Source organism: Pygoscelis adeliae, unplaced genomic scaffold (genome assembly GCF_000699105.1).
Source record: "Pygoscelis adeliae isolate BGI_AS28 unplaced genomic scaffold, ASM69910v1 Scaffold13, whole genome shotgun sequence".
In the NCBI taxonomy this organism is placed as follows: domain Eukaryota; kingdom Metazoa; phylum Chordata; class Aves; order Sphenisciformes; family Spheniscidae; genus Pygoscelis; species Pygoscelis adeliae.
The window spans coordinates 357461-379100 of NW_008824499.1; the positions used below are offsets into that span (position 1 = coordinate 357461).

A 21640-nucleotide genomic window follows, 5' to 3' on the forward strand; every position below is an offset into this window, starting at 1 on the left:
GACATTGACGACTTCGACTTGTCGGGAATCGAAAAGAAGTATTGCAGACCGCCGGCCCTGTCCCCCAAAGGGCAGCGGGCCGCCTGCAAGGCCTCCCAGAGGTCGAACCCCCGCCTGGATGAGCCACCTGGCTCTCCCCCCGGGACCGCGGGCGACGACGCGGGGCCTCGCAGCCGCAGCGCTCCGGAGCGCGGGGAGGCCTCTCCAGAGGCTGAACAACGACCCTCGTCGCAGCAATCTCTGATCTGTCTTGAGGATTCAGCTCCCTGCAGCGGTAACAAGTCTGTGGGTGAGGGCCTTTGGGAGAACTTACCTGCTGACGTGATTTTGGATGATGGCGGGGAAGAGGCTCAGCCAGGTAACAATTTATTTTAAAGTACCAGTGAGCTAGAAGAAAACGTGTTCATGTTTGCACACAGAGGGCTTGATTTTTCAGAAATCAGAGGGAGCTGCATGCTCATATCCGAGAAGCAGTTGTGGGTACGTGGATTCCGTTCGGGTAACCGCAGCTTGTGGAAGTGCGGGCTTATAAATAGTGAAGCATCGTCTCTGTGGCAGATACCATGGTCGTATGGTAGTATTGGAGTTGCAAGACTTCCCATATGGCATTCCAGAAATGAAGAGCAATAACCTATAGGGATGTTATAGAAAGAAAAGCACTTTTAAAATCCATACAAGAGAGTCATAAAATCATCTTGTGCCTAAATGTAATGATGAGAAATATTAAACCAGAAAAAGAGATCTCTCTCAGTTTAAAGCAAAACAGAAAAACTCCAACCCTCAATTATGACCAAGAAGTTCGTGACCATCAGTCAGAGTGCTTCCTTGGCAGCTCTGGATTCCTCTTAGCTTCTCTATTTTATGTGCCTTACCTGTTATGTTTTGAAACTTTTCATCTTTATTTGTGAAATTAATATGCTTGTGCAACTGAATAACGCTGAACAGTGTTCTGTGATGCTGCCATTGCATTAAATGTCAAAAGGATTTGTGCACTGTATTTTTCTTCTTAAGAATATTTGTTACTTTTTCCCCTCTTTCTGTGAAATGAATTTTCATAGATAAATGATATTGGCCTTTCTTAGTAGGATTTGTCATATAAGGCACTATACATGTAAATTTACCTTCTAATTCCAGTACAGGGACTATGCTAGTTGATGAGTATACGCTCTTTTTAAGCTAGTATTTAATATGACAATAGTTTTCTATAAAATCTCTTGTAGGAAAACATACCTCTTAAGTTTGAAGAAGCTATTTTTTCTTCTCTTCTGATAGGGGAAGGTAACTATAGGCCAGCTATGCAAGTTTTCCACTTAAAAGAGGGTTTGTGGGGTTTTCGTCTGTTTGTTTTTAATGGGGGAGAAAAAGGGAGCAGTAGTAATTTTTTGTCCTTTAAAAGTCAGAAACTGTATTAAAGGAGTGTTTTGAAATCTGGCTATTAATTTTTTCCTTCTATTTTTGTTTAAACCAGAATGAGTTTACAGTGTTACCAAACAATATTAATACACTTCTTTTTCAGCTGCTAGTGATAAAAGTGGTGAGAGCCAGAAGCCAAGCAGCGATGAGAAAAATTGCCCTCCAGAACTGGATGGGGTTGACATCGAGCTGTTTGCAGGCACTGAGCTTGAAGAGGATGATTATTTAGATGTCGTTCCACCCTCCCCTGAAGAAGAGCTGCCTTCCTTCTCGCCTTCCGTAAAAAGTATTAGGTAAAACAAAGTTCATTGATAAAACTGTCTGTCTTTAGGATGATTTTTAAAAGTGCCAAAAAAGACAAGAAACTAGCGCTTGTTTAAAAGTTACAGCTTGAGTTGATTGTGTCTGTTTGTTGCTTGGCGTGAGGTGAGTAATTGACAGCTGCTATTAATATTTTATGAAACACTTTTCATTTTATGGCCAATGTTGGCTTTTGCTTCAGAAAAAGCAGAGTTACTTTTCCATTCGTAGTGGGAGGAAAAAAAATATTGAAGCCAGTCTTTACATGTTGGCACGTAGGATGAGTGACAAACTGCTCAGCTACTTGCATTTTAACTGGGTTTTCAGAAATTTGTTTATCTTTTACACCCATCTTAAATGCTGTTATTTTAAAAGATAAACTTCTCTTATGGAAATGCATTGATTTGCAGATATCTGTATTTTAAGGACTTTTTCTTTTAATATTAGTAATATTTTCAAAGAATCTCCAACTGGTGGAAGAGCCACGGCTAGCAGCGTTGAGTCCAAGCCTGGGAAGGTTGCCACAATGCAGCCTGTTGCTGAAAGTCATCCTAGTGCGGAGGATGCAGGTACACAAAACATTTTGAAGTTTTTTGCCTTAGATTTTGGGGATGGTTTGCAACTTCTTGTTCTCCTGCATATCCCATGTAATCTGAGAGCATTAACGAACAGTGACCGATGGGGACAACGAAGCAGGGGACTGAGTCTCATACAGGGTTTTCAGATGTGTAGACTCAGGCGTGTTGTCTGATCCTGATTCTGGGTTTCTCAGTACCAGTGTGGGATTCTGCACAGACCTCCTTTTCAGAAGTTAAAAGCACAGATCGACCAAATCAGTCCCGAACTCAGCTGCGGCACAAAGACACGTGACTGTAAGCTGGAGCTGTGTCAGTGCTTCCATTTGATTCCCACAGATGCTGGCTGAGCTGGCACAGATGCTATTACTGAGCTAAAATGTTTCTGAGTTTCACTTGCAGAATGAAAAGTTACTAAGTATAGGTGTGGCACAACCTGGTTTTAAGGCTGCAGATCTTTCCTCTCGAGATAGATAAAAATGTAGCTTATGGTACTGTTCTACAGTGTCATTTAAAATTTTGTGTTTATAAATGCCCAGAGCCATGTTTTTATGTTTATGTTTTAATGATGCTGTTCTGGAAATCACTTTAGTCAAGCTCCATCTTGTCATACTTTAGTGTATCTATGACAAACTTCTGGCCAACTTGTTGCAAGAGGTGCCCTTCTGACCCTCAGGTAATTCAGAGTTAGCCAAGTGTAGCAGAGGCCAGAATTTAGTCTGAGGGATCACACCCCCGGTAGCAGCGGTTTGAGGTCCGGTGCAGTTCATTGGCAAAATCCAGATGGTTTGCAGTGGTACTGAATTTGGAAGGGAAGGTCGTGAGGTGACAAATGCTGACTTTTCACGTGTGGGACATTTTCTACGGTACTTTCTAGACTGGAATTGCAATGTAATATTTTGATAAAATGTGTTTTAGTGTGTCTGGGGAGGGGTAATTCGAAATAAGCAAAACGTAAACTAGTGTTTTTTGGAATTAAGTTTTAAAGAACTGTGATGAGGTTTGGAAAATATATAGAGATGGATAATTAAAAGGCAAGGGCAAAAATATGTAGACTAGCTGAGTTCGTGCACACAGAAACAGTTTCTTTATGTGAATGGGCTTTTTAAAAACATATTGAAAGTAAATTATTTAGACTTATTTATTGCAATTTACTGTCCTTTGGGAGACTGGTATCATCTTGTTATATATTCTAATAAAAATCAGTATTACTATATGCTAAAATACACTCCATCTAACAGATAAGGGCTTGCATTTGGAACAGCAACTCTATGGCGTCATGGATGGTATCTGTAAGCTGGTAGATGCCATTCCGCTTCATGAGCTTACGTCTTTGTCATGCGCAAAAGAACTTCTCCAGCAGAGAGATCTCAGGTACGCTTTAATAAGCAGCCTTCCACGTTTCCATGCTCTGTGTGAAGCGGTGTCATGCCTGCAGGTGTCTCCATCACACTGAAAAGATGATATGGAAGGATTTTTTAAAAGCTTAAAACTACTGACCGAATGAAGAAAAAAAAATCCAAAAAACTGCTGAAAGTATTAACAATCCCAGTGTTCTGCCAGAGGAAGGAATCCAGTTCCACATTCAGTCTGAGGCATAGGTAGTCCTGTATCTTTTCTCTGGAAGGTGACCGGCACCAGATGCTTCCAAAGAAGCAGGGTGATGTGATATAGCCTGCTAGGTGTCATCCTGATTTCTTGTAACCGGAGGCATTAATTTAATATTCTCTCTATGAGACTTGCTATCACTGACTAGGGTGATTATGACTTCTCCTAATATCCATGTACTTGTCATCTTTCAATCTGATTATTGCTACTGCAATCTGCTTCTTTAACTTCTGCATAATCTGATGACACAATATGTAGACAAAATACTGAGATTTAGGATTTTGTTTTGTTTTTTTAGTGGAATGGGACTATGTGCTTTTTCTGAATGTTCTCAGTAAAACTAATTTATGCTATTTCCTCTTATTACTGTAGTCAGACATAGTCTTTAGAAAGTACATAAAAACATAATTTGGTTTAAGCATATTTTTACTTTTTTAACTTCAGGTTTGTGCCTCTAAGGATTTTTTTTTTTTTTTTTTTAATGCTCTACCTTGCCTGGATCAGTTCCTTGCTATTAGGAATTCTTTTATGTCTGCAGAGAAGATGATGTAATTATTTTGTTCAACTGAGTTCTGGTATTATTCTCTCTTCCCTAGATTTGTTTGAAATATTTTTAAAATATAGTGACACAGAATACAATGTAACCACCATATGTTTTCAATAGGAGAGAGACAAAACTGTTTAATATATGTTGTAGAATTTGATAAATCATTGCTTGTGACTAAATATTTTTTTTTTCCTTCTTCCTTCCCTTGCCATCTCTCCCAGGAGAAAATTGCTAGCTAATTCTCTCACTTTGAACAAAAGTAGCATAAACAACACTTTTCCTAGAAACTGGAAGGCATGTGTGGAAAGGGGCCCTCTTGCATGTCCTGGTGCTGCTCTGTGTTCTGGCCCGAACTGGAGCTTCAGTTCTGATAGAAACTCACCAAAATCCACAAACCTCCCATCTATGCTTTCTGGGACTGTTAATTCAAGCAATTTTTCTACCAAAAAAAATCAAACCTTGGATACCTCTTACGCTTCAAAGCAAAGTATTGAGGAGATCACCTGCCCAGAAACTACAGCACTGTCTTCTTCCAAGGTAAATGGCAAAGATGGAGCCTCCCTCAGCCTCTGTTCTGAGATGTCCTTCGACAGCAGCTGGTGTGAAAAAACAGGGGTGAGAAACGGTGGAAACCATCATCTGCTGGAGAGGCCTCTTTCAAGCACAGCTCTGAAAGGTCAGAGCAAAGCCTGCAGAAGACAGTTTAAGTATAAACGATACAGACTTTGACCTTGATCACTTTGATATTGATGATTTTGATGAGGGCTGGGAGAATTCGGTGAATGTTTTGGCACCTGAAACGCCATCTACGCCGTTGTATCAGCCCGTCAGGGAGGGGCCACCTGCCAAATCGCTGTTGTCAAAGATAATGTCCAGAGCCAAAGGATCTGCTGTTGTATCAAATCCTGCTGCTCCAAAATCAAGCTTCTTGACGGCAACAAAGAACCATTCAGGTAAATTATGCTCATTAGGATTAGTCTTTCCTTTTTTTAAATTTTTATTTACTTATTTTTAAACCTAAGGCCAAGTAACTTACTGTAGATTACATGCCTTTTGTTTCTGTGCAAATTACTTTTGGTTTCTCTTTGCAAAGTTATTTTTCGGTTTTTTTCCTCCAAGTGATGCCAAACTTCTTGAATATTGATTTGCCATGCAGGTTGCAGGCTTCTGGGAAGATGAAGCTGCTAAAATTGGAAACGAACGTTTCTGTGTTTTAATTAAATAATGATTCTGCAGTTGTTAATTCAAAGCTGTACAACAGTTTTAGCTGTTTATGCAAAATGTTCAAAAATGGGCACTTGTTGAAGCAAACCTAATCCCCCTGGGGCACAGGGGTGGGTTAGTATTGTTTGTGGTTATTGTAGGAACGGGTTGGTAAAGGGGGAGGTGAAAATGTTAACCCATTTCATCAGCTTCTCTGTCGCTGATTCAGCTAGGACCTACTGTTAGTTACCCATGAACGGGGAGCCTATTCACAGTTTGTGACAGAGATGAAATTTGTTAGTGTTAGAGTAGGCATTTTATACAGTCATAGGTAAGAAGCTTGTTTCCGGAGATTTGCATGTAATCAGAATTCACACTTTAGCTGGTCTTAAATTCTAGATGAATGCAATTTTTTTTAGTAAGTCATGATTTGAGTTTAAAAGGTTTAAAGGGTTGAAGTGGTGGCTAAGCCATCCATTATACTGAAGCAGTTTTATGTTGCAAGAGGGATAGTGCAACTTGATCTTGTAACTTATTGTAAGTACATTTTCTTTGTTTACTAGATCCGCCGGTTAATAACCCTGCACTAGAACGTTTCAGGGGTATGAAATTTTCCCATTCTGAAGAAATGATGAATATATTTCACAAAAAGTTTGGTTTGCACTATTTTCGGACAAATCAGCTGGAGGCCATCAATGCTGCTCTTCTGGGTGAAGATTGTTTCATCTTAATGCCCACTGGTATGTATCTCCAAACGCCACGCAGCTGCAGGCTTTTGAGGTCTGGCACACAGTTGAGCAATAAAGACCTGAAGCTCCTTTTGCAAGGCCTGTGACAAACTCTTCTTCTCTGTGCCTTTGTGGAGGTGGCAATAAATTGTGCTGCTTGAATTCTGTGGCTGCAGGGTTTCTGGAATTTTGTATGCACTTTGGTATTTTGAATGAGGTGGTTGAATTTCTGCCTTCCATAATCTTTCACGTGATAACACTTCCTTATCCTACAGGTATCATATTAAAGGCAGTCACTGGTAAAAGTTAATTGTTTCTGAAAGTGCTGTAAAATGGGAAGCAAGAAATAGGTCTCCCCTCTTCCGCTCCTCCTCCACACTGTCCCCCTTTCCTCTTGGTATCTAATATTTGTTGTGTTCTGTTTAATCCTTACAGGTGGTGGTAAAAGCTTGTGCTACCAGTTACCAGCGTGTGTCTCTGCTGGAGTCACTATTGTTATCTCTCCACTGAGGTCGCTGATAATAGATCAAGTTCAGAAACTGAAGACTTTAGATGTAAGTTCAAACAGCTCACTTTATTCAATTTAACTGCAGATAAGTGAATTAGAAATCTGACATTTTACAGTAAATCTTATGTCTCTCAAATACAAACTGTAAAAGGCACACAAAGTTGTCTAGGACGAACTAAATTAGATGAACTAGAATATGTTGGCAGTCTAACTGCTAAATTTATTGATGCTTGTGCGTATTTGTTATTGGAGCTTAGTTTTCAAGTACAGATGCCTGCTTCTTAGATTCTGAGAGTTGTATTTAGACACCTAAATAGGAGCAGCCTGGCTTTGTAGCAGAAATAAGCACTCACAATTCCTGAGCTAGGAAGGTTCTGGTGATGCTAAGCACTTCTGGAGAAGTAATACACAGAGAAAAGAAATGCAAGTGCAGAAGATGTGTGTTCCTAAAGCTGATGACTTATGAACTGCTTTTGCCTCAGTGAAGTGTCTTTTTCATCCTTAGTGTATTATTGAGATTGAGAGATCAGGGAAACAAAGGTGGATGACGCATTTTAGGGAAAAATACAGAGATGTTTTGGGGTATGAGACAAAAGTGATTATGATGCAGGGTTTTGAAGCTCAGACAAATCCTTCTCTCATCAAGTACAGTTTTTGATAGTCTGACTGGTGAACGGAGTTCAATCCAGTTGGCGGCCGGTCACGAGCGGTGTTCCCCAGCGCTCAGTTTTGGGGCCGGTCTTGTTCAATATCTTTATCAATGATCTGGATGAGGGGATCGAGTGTACCCTCAGTAAGTTTGCAGATGACACCAAGTTGGGCGGGAGTGTTGATCTGCTCGAGGGTAGGAAGGCTCTGCAGAGGGACCTGGACAGGCTGGATCGATGGGCCGAGGCCAACTGTATGAGATTCAACAAGGCCAAGTGCCGGGTCCTGCACTTCGGCCACAACAACCCCATGCAGCGCTACAGGCTTGGGGAAGAGTGGCTGGAAAGCTGCCTGGCGGAAAAGGACCTGGGGGTGCTGGTCGACAGCCGGCTGAACATGAGCCGGCAGTGGGCCCAGGTGGCCAAGAAGGCCAATGGCATCCTGGCCTGTATCAGAACTAGTGTGGCCAGCAGGAGTAGGGAAGTGATCGTGCCTCTGTACTCGGCACTGGTGAGGCCGCACCTTGAGTACTGTGTTCAGTTTTGGGCCCCTCGCTACAAGAAGGACGTCGAGGTGCTGGAGCGTGTCCAGAGAAGGGCAACAAAGCTGGTGAAGGGTCTGGAGAACAAGTCTCATGAGGAGCGGCTGAGGGAACTGGGGTTGTTTAGCCTGGAGAAAAGGAGGCTGAGGGGAGACCTCATCACTCTCTACAACTACCTGAAAGGAGGTTGTAGCGAGGTGGGTGTTGGTCTCTTCTCCCAAGTAACCAGCGATAGGACGAGAGGAAATGGCCTCAAGTTGCACCAAGGGAGGTTTAGATTGGACATGAGGAAAAATTTCTTTACTGAAAGAGTGGTTAAACATTGGAACAGGCTGCCCAGGGGAGCGGTTGAGGCACCCTCCCTGGAAGTATTTAAAAGACGTGTAGATGCGGCACTGAGGGACATGGTTTAGTGGGCATGGTGGTGTTGGGTTGACGGTTGGACTCGACGATCTTAGAGGTCTTTTCCAACCTTAATGATTCTATGACTAGACAGAGCCCTCGAATGGTTGTCCGCCATTTAGTGACTATTGCACAACACTACACTTTGGCCATGCTTTTCGCTCTTTCTTGCGTTGAGAGGTGCCATGGCTGTAAAAACCAGATAAACTGGCTCTGTGACTCCAGGGGATTTGTAGCTGCAGAAGGAATTTCCTCTGCAGAGCTGCAGCTGCCTCTTGCGAGCGGAAGAGGAAACAAGCAGGCAGAATTGGCTCTGTTGGTGTGACCTATTCTTACATCACTTGTGTCCTCAGGATCTAATTCCTTTGTTACTATTTAGCATGAATAGTAAGTTATACTTTCAAATTTAATATTAAATTGCTGCTCCAAGCTGTATTCAGTCTCTTCTGATGCAATGCTGTTCTGTGTTTGTGGGCACTGTTATTGAGGGTGTTATTATGTTTTTGTGCTTCTTGGAAACTTTGTTTCTTAAGATGTCTGTTTTCTGAATTCAATCTCAAACTTACAGCATATCGAGCAATAAACTAACATCACATCTGTTTTCTTTACTGGAAAGAGAGCTCAAAGAAAGCAGACAAATCCCCTAAGTCAGCTATTGGTCTGTTGGTAGAACTGGGAGCAGAAGAATAGAATTTGGCTTATAGTCTTTTGGTTTTATCGTTAGAAAAATTCTGCAATGTCTACAGTACGATGGGGGTTCAAATGTTATCTATAATTACACAAGCATTGAAAATGTTATATTCGTTGAGGATAGTAAATGCATATACTTTATCTGGTTTATAACTAGATGTAGGACTCTATTTGGAGAAGCTTCTGTTTTGTGCATATTAAAACTTAATATGTTTTCTTAAATATAGATTGCTGCAACATATCTGACTGGTGACAGAACAGATGTTGATGCGTCAAAAATATATATGCAATTGTCAAAAAAAGATCCTGTAATAAAGCTTCTGTATGTTACCCCTGAGAAGGTTTGTATTTAATTTGAATTGTAAAATCATGGAGGCAACAAGAGGTGGACTACTATGAAGTATTAAAGGGGAAACACTGAATTTAGAGTAGGCTTCTGGGGAAAAAAAAAATATATTTTTTAGATAATTCAGTAAGACTCTGTACAGATGTAACTAATTTCAATCAGTAATTAACCAAGAATGAAACTGAGTATGTCTGTACAATTTAAGTTCTTAAAACAAAACCCCCGTGCCCATCCATTTCAATATATCTTACTGCATATTAGTGGCTAATTGCTGTCAAGTAGATATTAAAATCTAGACTGCTATGAATAGGATAATACAGGGAAAAAATATGTAACTGTCAAGGTAATAGGTGATTGTCAAAAGATTGCCTTGTACTTAATTATATGCTGCCTTCAAAAATTATATTATTCCACAAGAGCTTTGTAAGAGGGGACTGTTTAGTGTGCTGATTATGTTTCTTTCTTCAGCATTGTCTTTCCCTGTCTTTCATGACATAAGTCATTTAAATTTACTCAGATTGTAGGACCTCTGGATAGATGATCCTAGAACTTTGTGGTAATTCCACACCAGCTGCTTTGTTGCCAATTAAAATGAAGCTGATCGCCATCTTCTTTATGCCTTCAAGCTTTACCTGTGCAGTCAAGATTAACTTTGCTGTACAGAACAATTGTTACTGTATTCTTAGTTAGGTAGGGTGACACTTTGCTCTGTTAGTTTGCTTTCTAATGCCACTGGTGGATGTGTACCTAGGTTTGTGCAAGCAGCCGACTGATGTCAGCCCTGGAAAATCTCTACGACAGGAAACTCCTAGCGCGTTTTGTCATTGATGAGGCCCACTGTGTCAGCCAGGTAAAAACCTTGATTTGTTTTTCAAAATGGCAAAAGACTTAGTTGGAGCATCTTACTCAGTTTCACTTAAATTTTGTTTTTAAACTAGTGGGGTCATGATTTTCGAAAAGACTACAAACGACTGAATATGCTCCGCAAGAAGTTTCACTCTGTTCCTATGATGGCTCTTACTGCCACTGCTAACCCCAGAGTACAGAAGGACATTCAGAATCAGCTTGAGATGCTAAAACCACAAGTGTAAGTTACTCAGCGGTTTCCTGAAACAATTTGTTTGTGCCGCAGAAATTTTGGAAAATTTAGTTAAAGTAAGAAAAGCATTACAGGTTCATCTGAAATACTCATGTAGTTGTATCTGATTAAATGAGAATGTATACGTGGAATTTAATGTGAGTTATGTGCAAAATATTAAAGTAAGAAGAAAAAAAACTTACCAAACTCTTCCTTGCATGATTAAGGAAGCTGTTTAATAGAAAATAACATCATGAAATTTTCTATGTCACTGACAAAATGTGCAAGTTGTATTTTAGGGTGCTTTTCATGAGAATGCTGGGAAACTGCAAAAGCATTGGTAGTAACATAGATAATGAGGTACCATTGGGCCTGGATTGTATTGTAGTGTTTTCATTGTACACGATAGAAAAATAAAGCATTCTGTTTTGTTGAATTTCTTATTTTAGAAATGTATTTTAGGGTAGAAGGAGGGAGGTGACACTATATTTTGCAAATTTGATCAGTCGAATGTGTATGCAAATATTCAAAAGGAAAATGAAGGCGAGGCAAATCACTGTGTGCGTGTTTGGTTTATGGGCATTTCTTCCTTCTACGTAGTGCCATGTAGCTTTGTTTTTTTCACAGACACAGGAAAAATGCAGGAATTTTTAGGCCTAAAGTATGGGTGACATGAATCTCCGTGGGCATAGTGGAACAATTATTCTTTTGCAGATAATGCAGAACGAGCAGTAGTTAGTTGAATTTGGGACATTCCAGTCAATACCTAGCTTGCTGAAAGGATTACTGCACCCATAAAGCTGACGAGCATCCATGAACTGTCATGTTTTAGGTTTACAATGAGCTTCAACAGGCATAACCTGAAATATGATGTATTGCCCAAGAAGCCAAAGAAGGTGGCAATGGATTGCTTGGAATGGATTAAAAAATATCATCCACGTGAGTACTGAGCAGCATAGTGTGCTTGTATGCATTTTTATGAACTACTTTTTAAGGCAGGAAGAGCTTTTATAATGCTGTAAAAACCCCAAACTTATGCCTGTCTGTAAGCGACTAATATATTTACAAAAAAAAAAAAAAACCAAGTTGGAGGCAAAATGATATTATTGATAATGAGAATCAGATTTATGGGCATCCTAAAGTTAAGACTTCAAGTTAGGATGGAAAACTAAATTATGGTATTGCTCTTGAGTAATCTTTCTGGAGGTTGCCAGACCTTTTAGCGTTGTGTCTTCAGAGTATAAAGGTCTCTAACATCCATACTGGTTTAATTGTTTAATTCTGTTGGTCTGCTTATCTGTGGTTCCCCTTGAAGATATCTTCAGGGTTTCCTATCTTTCTAGGCTCTCTTTTGGAGTCCTGCAGCTCCTGCTTCTGGAAGCTGATTACAACAAGCTCCCTTCATAGCTTCTCTAGTGCTGTAACCTAGTATATCATTGACTAAACTGCTCTAGCTCTTGATTTATGTAGTTCTTTATTCATGTACTGAGTGGGAAAACTTTTCTTGATTCCACCTTGCCAAAAACCAGGAAATTGGGTGAGGAGAAACTAACAAAACCATCTGATGTTAATAAAGTTACTTTTCTTTATCATTAAGCAGTTATTGCGTTACACTTACCAGCCTCTCACTATTGGAATAAATGTATTTGCTTGACAGGTATGACTGTTAAGCAAGTGAAAGGGAATAAAGCTGTATTGTGGCACAAATCTTTTTTTATATATTTGCAGATGACTCTGGAATAATTTATTGCCTTTCACGTCACGAATGTGACACAACAGCGGCTATTCTGCAGAAGGAAGGTCTTGCTGCACTTGCCTATCATGCTGGCCTCACTGACTCCAACAGAGACCTTGTACAAAAGAAGTGGATTAATCAGGAAGGATGCCAGGTAAAGAAAAGCAACTGGGGGGAAAAAGTGAATAGAACTTAGAGCACTTTTATCCCTCTTGGCCTAGTAAATGAAAGCAAAGTTGTGTAATGTTATTGCCAAATCGGATGCAGTATTAAATAACTGATCCGAACAGATCTGCCAAAACACATTAGCCATCTTTTTATTGGGGGTTTTACAAATCACAGACTGCAGCACTGCACCAAGGTATGGTACTCCAGGAGGAAGGAACGGAGCAGTACAAGGCTTCTGAAACAGCCCTAGGCACGCTGCTGAATTGTATGTTGAGACTCAAATTTGGAGTTTTCCCTTTGTCTGGAATAGCTCTTCTGAAAGGAGAGGTGTTTCTGCTATTTTGTACTCGTCTTGCAGGGTTACAATTGAAATTCTAGGTTCTGCAGTTTCGTAATCTTGATCGCCTGTCTATTTTCAGTGCAGAGTGCTGCATGAATAACTTTCATAACTCTATGTAACAAATTATTATTTCCTTCTTAGGTTATATGTGCAACAATTGCCTTTGGAATGGGAATTGATAAACCTGACGTACGCTATGTTATCCATGCTTCTCTTCCTAAATCTATAGAAGGTTACTACCAAGAATCTGGCAGAGCTGGACGAGATGGTGAAATGTCTCACTGTCTGCTCTTCTACAGCTACAGTGATGTAACCAGACTTAGAAGGCTAATACTAAGTGAGTTCTCATGTTTGTAACTTAATGGAGACAATATTAAAGTCACTTAAGTCGCTGGTCTCTGTTTCATTTAGACTGTGTTATTTTCTCATTTAGAAGTGGCATAAATAGTATGGTATTGCAAAGATGGGAGGACTGTGCATCTTTACCTGAATGGTTTTCTGTAATGAAAGATTTTTGTCACTTGTACTTAATTTTAGTCAAAAACATTTTGCTTCATACATATCCATCTCTTGATTCTTGTCATTCTGGTCTTATTTCCCTTCTCCATTCTTTAAAACTTTAGAGGTAAAATCTGTCCTATGTTAGTTCTGTACTAACCTACTCATCTTTTTTTAAGCAAAAAAGAATATTGTGTTTTGTCTCTCTGATAATATATAAAAATGCAGAGGTGCAGATTTAACAAACACAACTGAATTTATTGCATTTCAGTGGAGAAAGATGGAAACAGTCACACAAGACAGACCCACTTTAACAACCTCTACAGCATGGTTCACTACTGTGAGAATGTAGTTGATTGCCGGAGAATTCAGCTTTTGGCCTACTTCGGGGAAACTAACTTTAATCCCACCTTCTGTAAAGATCACCCAGAAGTAATTTGCGATAACTGCAGTAGAAAGACGGTAAAAATCATAGCTCTTATTTATAGTGATGTTAAACTGATTTTGCATTTAGCTGCATTAAAAAATGGTTACATGACATTTGGGAAGGCAAATAGAGAAAATGAATAAGATGCCTTGTATTTTTGTGATGCTAGGTGCTTTGAATTATTTTCAGGGTTTAACCTAGCGTAGAATTACACAGACTATCCATGGACTTGTGATGCTCCTATTTCTGTCAGGGGAGGACTGGTGAGGTCCTTAGTGTCCATTTTCTTGGCTACAGTGCTTACAGGAGGCAGGAGCTAATATAAGATCCACTGGAATGGCTATGGGGAAATCCCTTCAACTGCCTATTCTGATGTTTTGAAGGCAGCTTTGTGCTGCCAGAGTAGCACAAGTGCCACATTAGGAGGTGTACGCTGCTTGAGGTGGCCCAAAGATTAGGGTTTGTGCGTCAAGGATCGAAGCAAACTCGTTAGTGGCGTGAACAGGAGTAGAAGAGAAGATAGCTGTTGAAGCAGACAGGGAAGACTTACTGATGTCTATGAACCAGATCAGTTTTATACCTGATGACGTTGCTTCTTAGTCCTGTGTTTGAAGCATTACTTTACATAGCTGTGATTGTAACAAAATTTCACTAGAATAATGCATATTCGGTCCAGTCTTCTCATTTTAATGCATATTGGAAGTGTAAGTTCTAGTGCGTGGCAGCAGAATAATTATGGGAATGCTTTCCAAACGATTTACCTTGATTGCCAGTATTCACGCAGCAGTCTTGCAGCTTACTCTATAGAATTAACACAATAGAGATTATATACAATCAGTTGGTATGTATTATTGCATTTTCCAGAGTATTATCAAATCCAGAATTCCTGTGACTATATTGTATCACTGTAGGTGTACTAACTAGAAGATCACTATTTCTCTGTTTGGAACAAAATGAATTCATTTTGTTGAAGCTCAATAATGAAAAACAAGGTTGTCAGTAACAACTTGCATTAGGACAGAACCACATAACATTGTTTCCTAATCAAGTCTATTTTAACAGGATTACAAATCAAGAAATGTAACAGATGAAGTGAAGAGCATTATAAGATTTGTACGAGAGCATTGTGGACAAATGGGACGAATAAATGCAAAGAGAAATACAGGTTCTGGAAGATACACATTGAATATGATGGTAGACATTTTCTTAGGTAAGTTTCTTTCAGAAACAACACCTAAATAGACTTGGTGCATAAATTCCTGACTAAGTATCAGGAGGTCTGCGCAATACCAGCAATGGTTTAAAAGAAGATATATTTTGCAAAATTATTCTTCCCAGGAATCTCTTGGTGGTAAGTGATCCAAAATAAACGAGACTAAAGCTTTAATCCGTTTCAGGTTGCTATAGTGATAATACTAGTTTTATGGTGGTGTTTGGAGTTTCTGGTGCTTAAATGTGTTTTTATGTGCATAGACTATGGAATACCCTTGGGAATCTTCCACAGGTCTGTAAATACATATGTACGTAGGCTTTCTAATCGCCAACTAATTCTGTGATTTCTGTTGCACAGGTACAAAGAGTGCGAAGATTCAGTCTGGAATATTTGGGAAGGGAGCTGCCTACTCAAGGCACAATGTTGAAAGACTGTTTAGAAAACTGGTCTTGGACAAGATTCTGGATGAAGACTTGTATATCACAGCTAATGACCAAGCGGTAGCATATGTAATTCTAGGAGAGAAAGCTCAGGCTGTGCTAGATGGATCACTACAGGTGTGCAACATTTTTTTTTTCTCTAATGTATTGTTATAAGGGACGTGCTACAGTTTTTTATGTAGCATATACCCTAGGGTAGTTTAAACATAGTTTGCCTACCAGCTGAAGTACAGGAACTAATCTTTAGCAGATGCAGGGAACAGCATCCAACAAGCATGATTTCTAGTCCACTATTCTAATAATAATGTTGTGAGGCAAAAGGTGAGTTTGAGAGGATTGGAGAGGATTAAATCTTCCTCTTCTCCCCCCATCCATCTGATTCCAGCTTGACAAGAAAGGAAAGTTATGACCAACACAGAAAAAGCTGGCTAAGAAGGAACAGTGCTACCTTCTTCTGCATTTTCTGCTCTATTTTTTTCCAGTCATTGGTGAGCTCTGATGGAAAATGCACTTCAAGGTCATGGAACCAGTCCCAGAATTGCTTGAGGCAATGTCTCCTCTGCATTAGTGCTGTGTTTGGAGAAGAGAAGAGCCCTCAGCATTAGACCTAGTCACCTCTGTTTAAAGCTGGCTGTAAATTGGGTTCTCGGGGATTTTTTCCCTGTGTTGTGTATACTCTGCTAGTCCTTTGTAGAAGAAACTTAGGGGCAGTTGAGTAGCCTGTAAAAAAAAAAAAAAAAAAAAAAAAAAAAAAAAAAAAAAAAAAAAAATCATTTAGAAAGTGTATACTGGGTAAACAGCTTTTTTTGTCCATCAAAGTGTACTTTCGGTTTCCTTCACTGTTTTCCTGTGTTATCAATCTATCTTCTAATGATGGTTCTGCAGTAACTCCCCTGACAGAAGTTATTGATTGGCTTATTTAACAGGTGGAGTTTCATGAAACAGAAAGTGCCAGTGCCATCAGAAAGCAAAGGGCTTCCGTGGCAAAAATGTCACAGCGGGAAGAGATGGTTAAAAAGTGCCTTGGGGAACTTACAGACACATGCAAAACACTTGGGAAAGTCTTTGATGTGCATTACTTCAATATTTTCAGTACTTCAACTCTAAAGAAAATAGCAGGTAATGTCAGTTTTTCGTTACTCGGAACCTCTGTCAGCAGTAGACTGCACGTGCAATTGTAGCCTTTTCTGACAGAAAATCTACAGTTTCTAACATTTAGCGAGAACAGGTTTAAGTATACATAACTGAGCAAGTCCTGTGGAAGTAGCTGACACAGCATAGATTCCTTGGAGCTGCAGTTTATGATGTGGCGGTCCTGCTGGATAAGTACAAGAGCCACCCAAGTAATCGTACTGCAAAACAAACTTTGAAGCATTTTCAGAGAAAACTTTTGGACTGTTTTTTGTGCTAACCAACTAGAACAAAATCTGCTAGAATAAAAGCCTGCTTCCTTAAGGACTTAATGCATAGGGTGGCACTAAAAGGAATTAATTTCCTCCAGAATACTCTACCATGATCTCTCTTCAAAAAAAGTTAGTTTGTTTGACATATCTAATTGGTACTTTGTTACATTGCAGAAACCTTGTCATCTGATGTGGAGGTTTTACTGCAGATTGATGGTGTCACGGAAGACAAACTGGAAAAATATGGTGCAGAAATAATTAAAGTGATGGATAAGTACTCTGAATGGACCACACCAGGTTTAGTATACTTTGTACCTAAATGTGTACTTTCCTGCTTAGTACCCTTCTCTCCTCCTCTATCAGAAGTTTCACGCAAAAGTTACCTTGTTTTAAATACAAATAACTAATTCTTGCAGTTTAATAATTACAAAAAGGGAGCAATTGCGCACTTTCAGAACATACAAAGGTCTTGGCTATCTTCTCACTAGTTAAATTCAGCGTATCTCTGAAAGACTAAAAAAGGAAAACGGGAACTAAGCAGACTGCTCTGCTCCTAACCTGTTAGTTATTGGGATTTATGTAATATGCTTAGTTATAATGAGAATTCTGACCTTAAGGTTAAAGGTCTTGCAGCTCCTGCATATTTTTACACCTGCATGTACTATGTATGGGGTAATGTTGTAGCCTGGCAGATAATCAATAACTACTACCTTTTATTTTTCATAGTAATTGAGGTCAGCAAGTTCAGGTCTTCACTGACTAGCCCTTGCTCAAAGGTGAAGAACTTTCAAAACTAGGTGTAAAAAAAGCTATCAGGTCAGAATGGTAGTATTTTATAATGCCTTGCACAGCTCTAACCTTATATACAAAGTTCAGCTCAGTGAAGAATTGAGCCCTGAGGCTAGTAAGTCTGGTAATTTCACGTGAGCGTAGCATGTAGCCTATGCTGTAATTAGAATATTTAATACAGCTTGGCTACCAGATTTGACATTGGGGCCTGCAATTTTAAAGTGATTCATGCTTACTTTAAAGAAGGTTGTGCTTTCATACACTGCAATGCAAATAAATGCATGGCTACAAACCTGATTTTGAAGTATCACATCCCTCTTGATCATGACTGAGAAGGAGCTCTCGGCTCTCTGAGCCTTTCAGTGTCTCCTGATGCTGCTTTTAAAAGCAAGTGCCATATTTGATTGTAGTATTTATGGTATATTCCATAATCCTTTCCAGCTGACATAGGGAAGAGACTGTGAAGGCAGAAAGCCCAGTGTTACCAAAGTAGTTTAGATGAGAAGCCAAGCTAGAGAAGATAGGACTGGCTAGTATTCTTTTATGTCATGAGATAAAGCAAGGACAGAAGGCAGTTTTGGTTTACACCAACCTATGAAACACCTTTAGCTGAGCCTGGAGCATCACCAGCATGAAGGCAGTGCAAAGGAGGTTTTGAAAAGCAAGGACAGAAGTTCTGGTACAGTCATAGAATCATTAAGGTTGGAAAAGACCTCTAAGATCATCGAGTCCAACTGTCGACCCAACACCACCATGTCCACTAAACCATGTCCCTAAGCGCCTCATCTACACGTCTTTTAAATACTGCCAGGGATGGTGACTCAACCACTTCCCTGGGCAGCCTGTTCCAATGTTTAACCACTCTTTCAGTAAAAGTGTGTCAGTGTGTTCTGGCTAACAGTTCTGACTGGCCCAGGCAATGTCTTGATTTCGTTAGTTTTAACTCACTGTCTATCTGTAGAAGATGCTGCCTGCCAAAGTGTGGACACAGCTACGGGAAGCACTGGCACACCTGTGAGTGATGAAGAAACAGAAGATGTAGTTACAACCTCAAGCTATTTTTGCAATAATGCAAACCAAAGAAAGAAAAGGAAAAGGCCGCCAAACTTCAGAGAATCAAAGAGGAAAAAGACAAGTAATGGTGGCAGCCAGCAGTTTCATCCCAAAGGGTATGTTGCTTGTGGTCATTAGTAACTTTTCTTTGTCCAGAATAGCATGATGATGATCCCAGAACTGCACTGTTATCCTACTGCATTTTCTTGAGTACGTATGGGCTTTAAGACTGGCATTAAAATTATCCAGGTACCTGGTAACAACTGCTCTACTTCGGTTTTCTAGCATTTTCTGTTTAAAAAAACTCCTGGTGAGGAAGGATGTTTAACAGTTGTCCTTTGTTTCTCACTCTTGACTGCCACAAACTAAGTAGCGACGCTAAATTTCAGTGTGCTGCCAAAACCATTATTAGCAGGCTGACTGGATTCTGTGCTTGGAAACATAAAGATGGCTTGAAACTTTGAAGATTTGATGGAATATTTGAACTTCAGTTCCCAGTCCCTTGTTAATTCAGAACTTCTCCCTTTGATGGTACCATACAAGGCAATGCCTGCATCAAGACCATAGCATTTGAATCTAGGAGTCTGGTTGGTCTTGAGCTTCTAGGGCAAATCCACCACCAAACTATCACAGGGTGATGAAAGAGCCAGGCTGGACCTCATCCTTTGAGTCAATGACCTTATTTTAGCAGTCCACGTAGTTATTAGTCTGGTAACTCAAGTGGTTACAGTTTGTGCTGAAGGTCTGTGCTTCAAAACATGATGATTAATCAGTGCTGAAAGTGTATGAATGAAAATGGAGAAATGGTTGAAGAAATTCTGCCCTCCCCAAACCCTCTTTAAAAACAAGGGGGAATGACATTAGAAGACTTGAGCAATGAGCTATTTGTTTTTTATAGTTGTGCCTTTTCGATGTTTGCTGTGCTCATAGCTTGCCTTGCACAAAAAGGAAGTAAATTAAAGTTGCCAGTACTGTGGTATGGTCAGGTTAATTAATCAGCCTAGAAATTTTACCTCGCTTGGTATATGAGGGAGAACATGAGGTACAAAAGAGCAGTTATGCAAACAACCCACATCTTGCATTTCTGAAATAATTTCTTGAAGGAGGTTTTGTTCAGTCTATAAGTGTCAAAGAAATCGCATTATCTTTCAGCCGGGAGGAGTTCAGGCCATTCGGAAGAGAAGCTCTAAACGGTACTAACGTGCTCTCCAAAACATTCTGTAAAATCCCCACCTGAAGAGTCATACCTGAATTTTAACGACTGTTAGGTTTTACTGGTATATTAACTACCTACATTTTACCGCGTTAATGTTGCATTCATCATCAAAGAGAAAATATGGTCTATCATTAAAACTCATTGCTTTCTGCCATTGTCTATTCTTTCCAAGGTTGTTTTCTTCTCTGCCCTGTTTTTCCTCATTCTGGTCTTTGTCTTTTGTAGCAAATAGCAGTTCACAGCTCAGTAGGTTTTACTCCCACCCTTTTCACCTTCCCATCTACTAAAATATTAGTCATTAAATGCTGATGACCCTGAAGTGTCACTTAATACTCTAATTGGATTAATAGGAATCAGGTTGGTTCAGCATTTTCTGTCCCTGTTTCAGGCTGCTTCTTGCCCTTAGGCAAATGCCAGAGCAACTTGATTTACATTTCAAAGGTATATTTGCAGCCATGTGTATTAAACAAAAACAAAAACCCCAAACTTTTTAAAAATAAAAGCATAGTTTTCTAGAAGATCTAATGGTGGTGTATATTACATGAAGTACACCATGAAAATAAAGCAGATTTTGACACGTACCTTCTCTCTAAATTTTGCGGTGGTTACAGCAAGTACAGAAGGATCAAAAGGCCGTCTAGCTCAAAGCCTCCAGCTTCATCTGGCAACAGCTTGGCATCGTACAATGTTAGTGCCATGCAAGGAGCTGCTGGAAAGCTGGGGATTATGGCACCACCGAAACCCAAAACCAGACACTTCCTTCAACCTTCATATTCAATATTGTAACTAGGAAAATGTAAATACTGTATAATAGCAAGCCCTGAAGATGTAATTGTTGTTTATTAAATCTTTGTTTCATTTCTGAGACTTGTACATTTGTCAAGTACAAAAACCTCACATTAAATAAATGTTTTTAAATTCATAAGCTTATTTGAACCTTTCTACTATAAACAAGCAGAGTTCTGACTGGTTCTAGAAACCCTACTATTTCAGTGGAAATAATCACTGTAAGCCTGCTTTACAGCTACCTCAGGGATACGCTTGAGACCACAAATCAAAAGCTGTTACTGGAACTGCACATCACAAAGCTGTGGTTGCCTCTGTTCTTCTCCCTTGCTAGTTGCATGAGTACTTCAGAGCTTGATAGCTGAGCAGCCCTCCTGAAAATCTAAGTCCTGGGATGTTCACCTGAGATAGAAAATATAATTAACGTTTGTAAGTTTCAAATTTTATTCCCCAGATACTGGGGCTGGAGGGCCTCCTGAAAGTGCCAAGCTCTGCCCCCGTGTGCTTTGTTTAGTTGTTAATTTTTATTTTTTTTTAACTGTGATCTTGTCACAGCCATGGTGAAGGGCATTTGAGCTGCCCTCGGCTTCCACTTTCCTGCCTCACACAAGGTAAGCCTGCTTTGTTCAGCAGAGGGGTTGAGACGCACTTGTTTGTACCCGCGTCTTCACCGAAATGCCTGGCAGCGCCTGGCCAGGATGAACTGTTTGCTTGCGTGACTGGAGCAGAGGATTTTATCAGCTATTTCTGGGCAACGAGGCCGTGATGGCTGGTCTTGTGTATTTTATGACCTATTTTGCGAGCCTTCAGACTGTTTGAATTAACCTCACGGTTAAAAATGTCCACTTTTTCTCTCCTGCCCGTGCCAAGCTGCAGCACGTATTTGTAGAGCATAATTACATCATTCCTCTCTGCCGCCCATCGTCCGTCTGTCATGACTTTGATCCCCTGCACAGCAGTCCTGGGCCGCCCCCAAGCAAGTGCT

At 40.0% G+C, this 21640-nt stretch overlaps 1 protein-coding gene across 1 annotated transcript; it reads left to right on the top strand.

The window, feature by feature from the left end:
• The first annotated feature begins 3548 nt into the window (after window positions 1-3548).
• BLM (Bloom syndrome, RecQ helicase-like) lies at window positions 3549-20739 on the top strand. The gene is given in 18 exon segments (XM_009321425.1): window positions 3549-3662; window positions 4665-5123; window positions 5125-5396; window positions 6210-6386; window positions 6810-6928; window positions 9391-9504; window positions 10261-10359; window positions 10448-10596; window positions 11420-11526; window positions 12316-12476; window positions 12972-13167; window positions 13600-13790; window positions 14818-14965; window positions 15326-15525; window positions 16335-16527; window positions 16986-17108; window positions 18562-18769; window positions 20481-20739. Coding segments are annotated over 18 exon segments (3186 nt in total). The 5' UTR covers window positions 3549-3567; the 3' UTR covers window positions 20656-20739.
• Window positions 20740-21640: the final 901 nt, after the last annotated feature.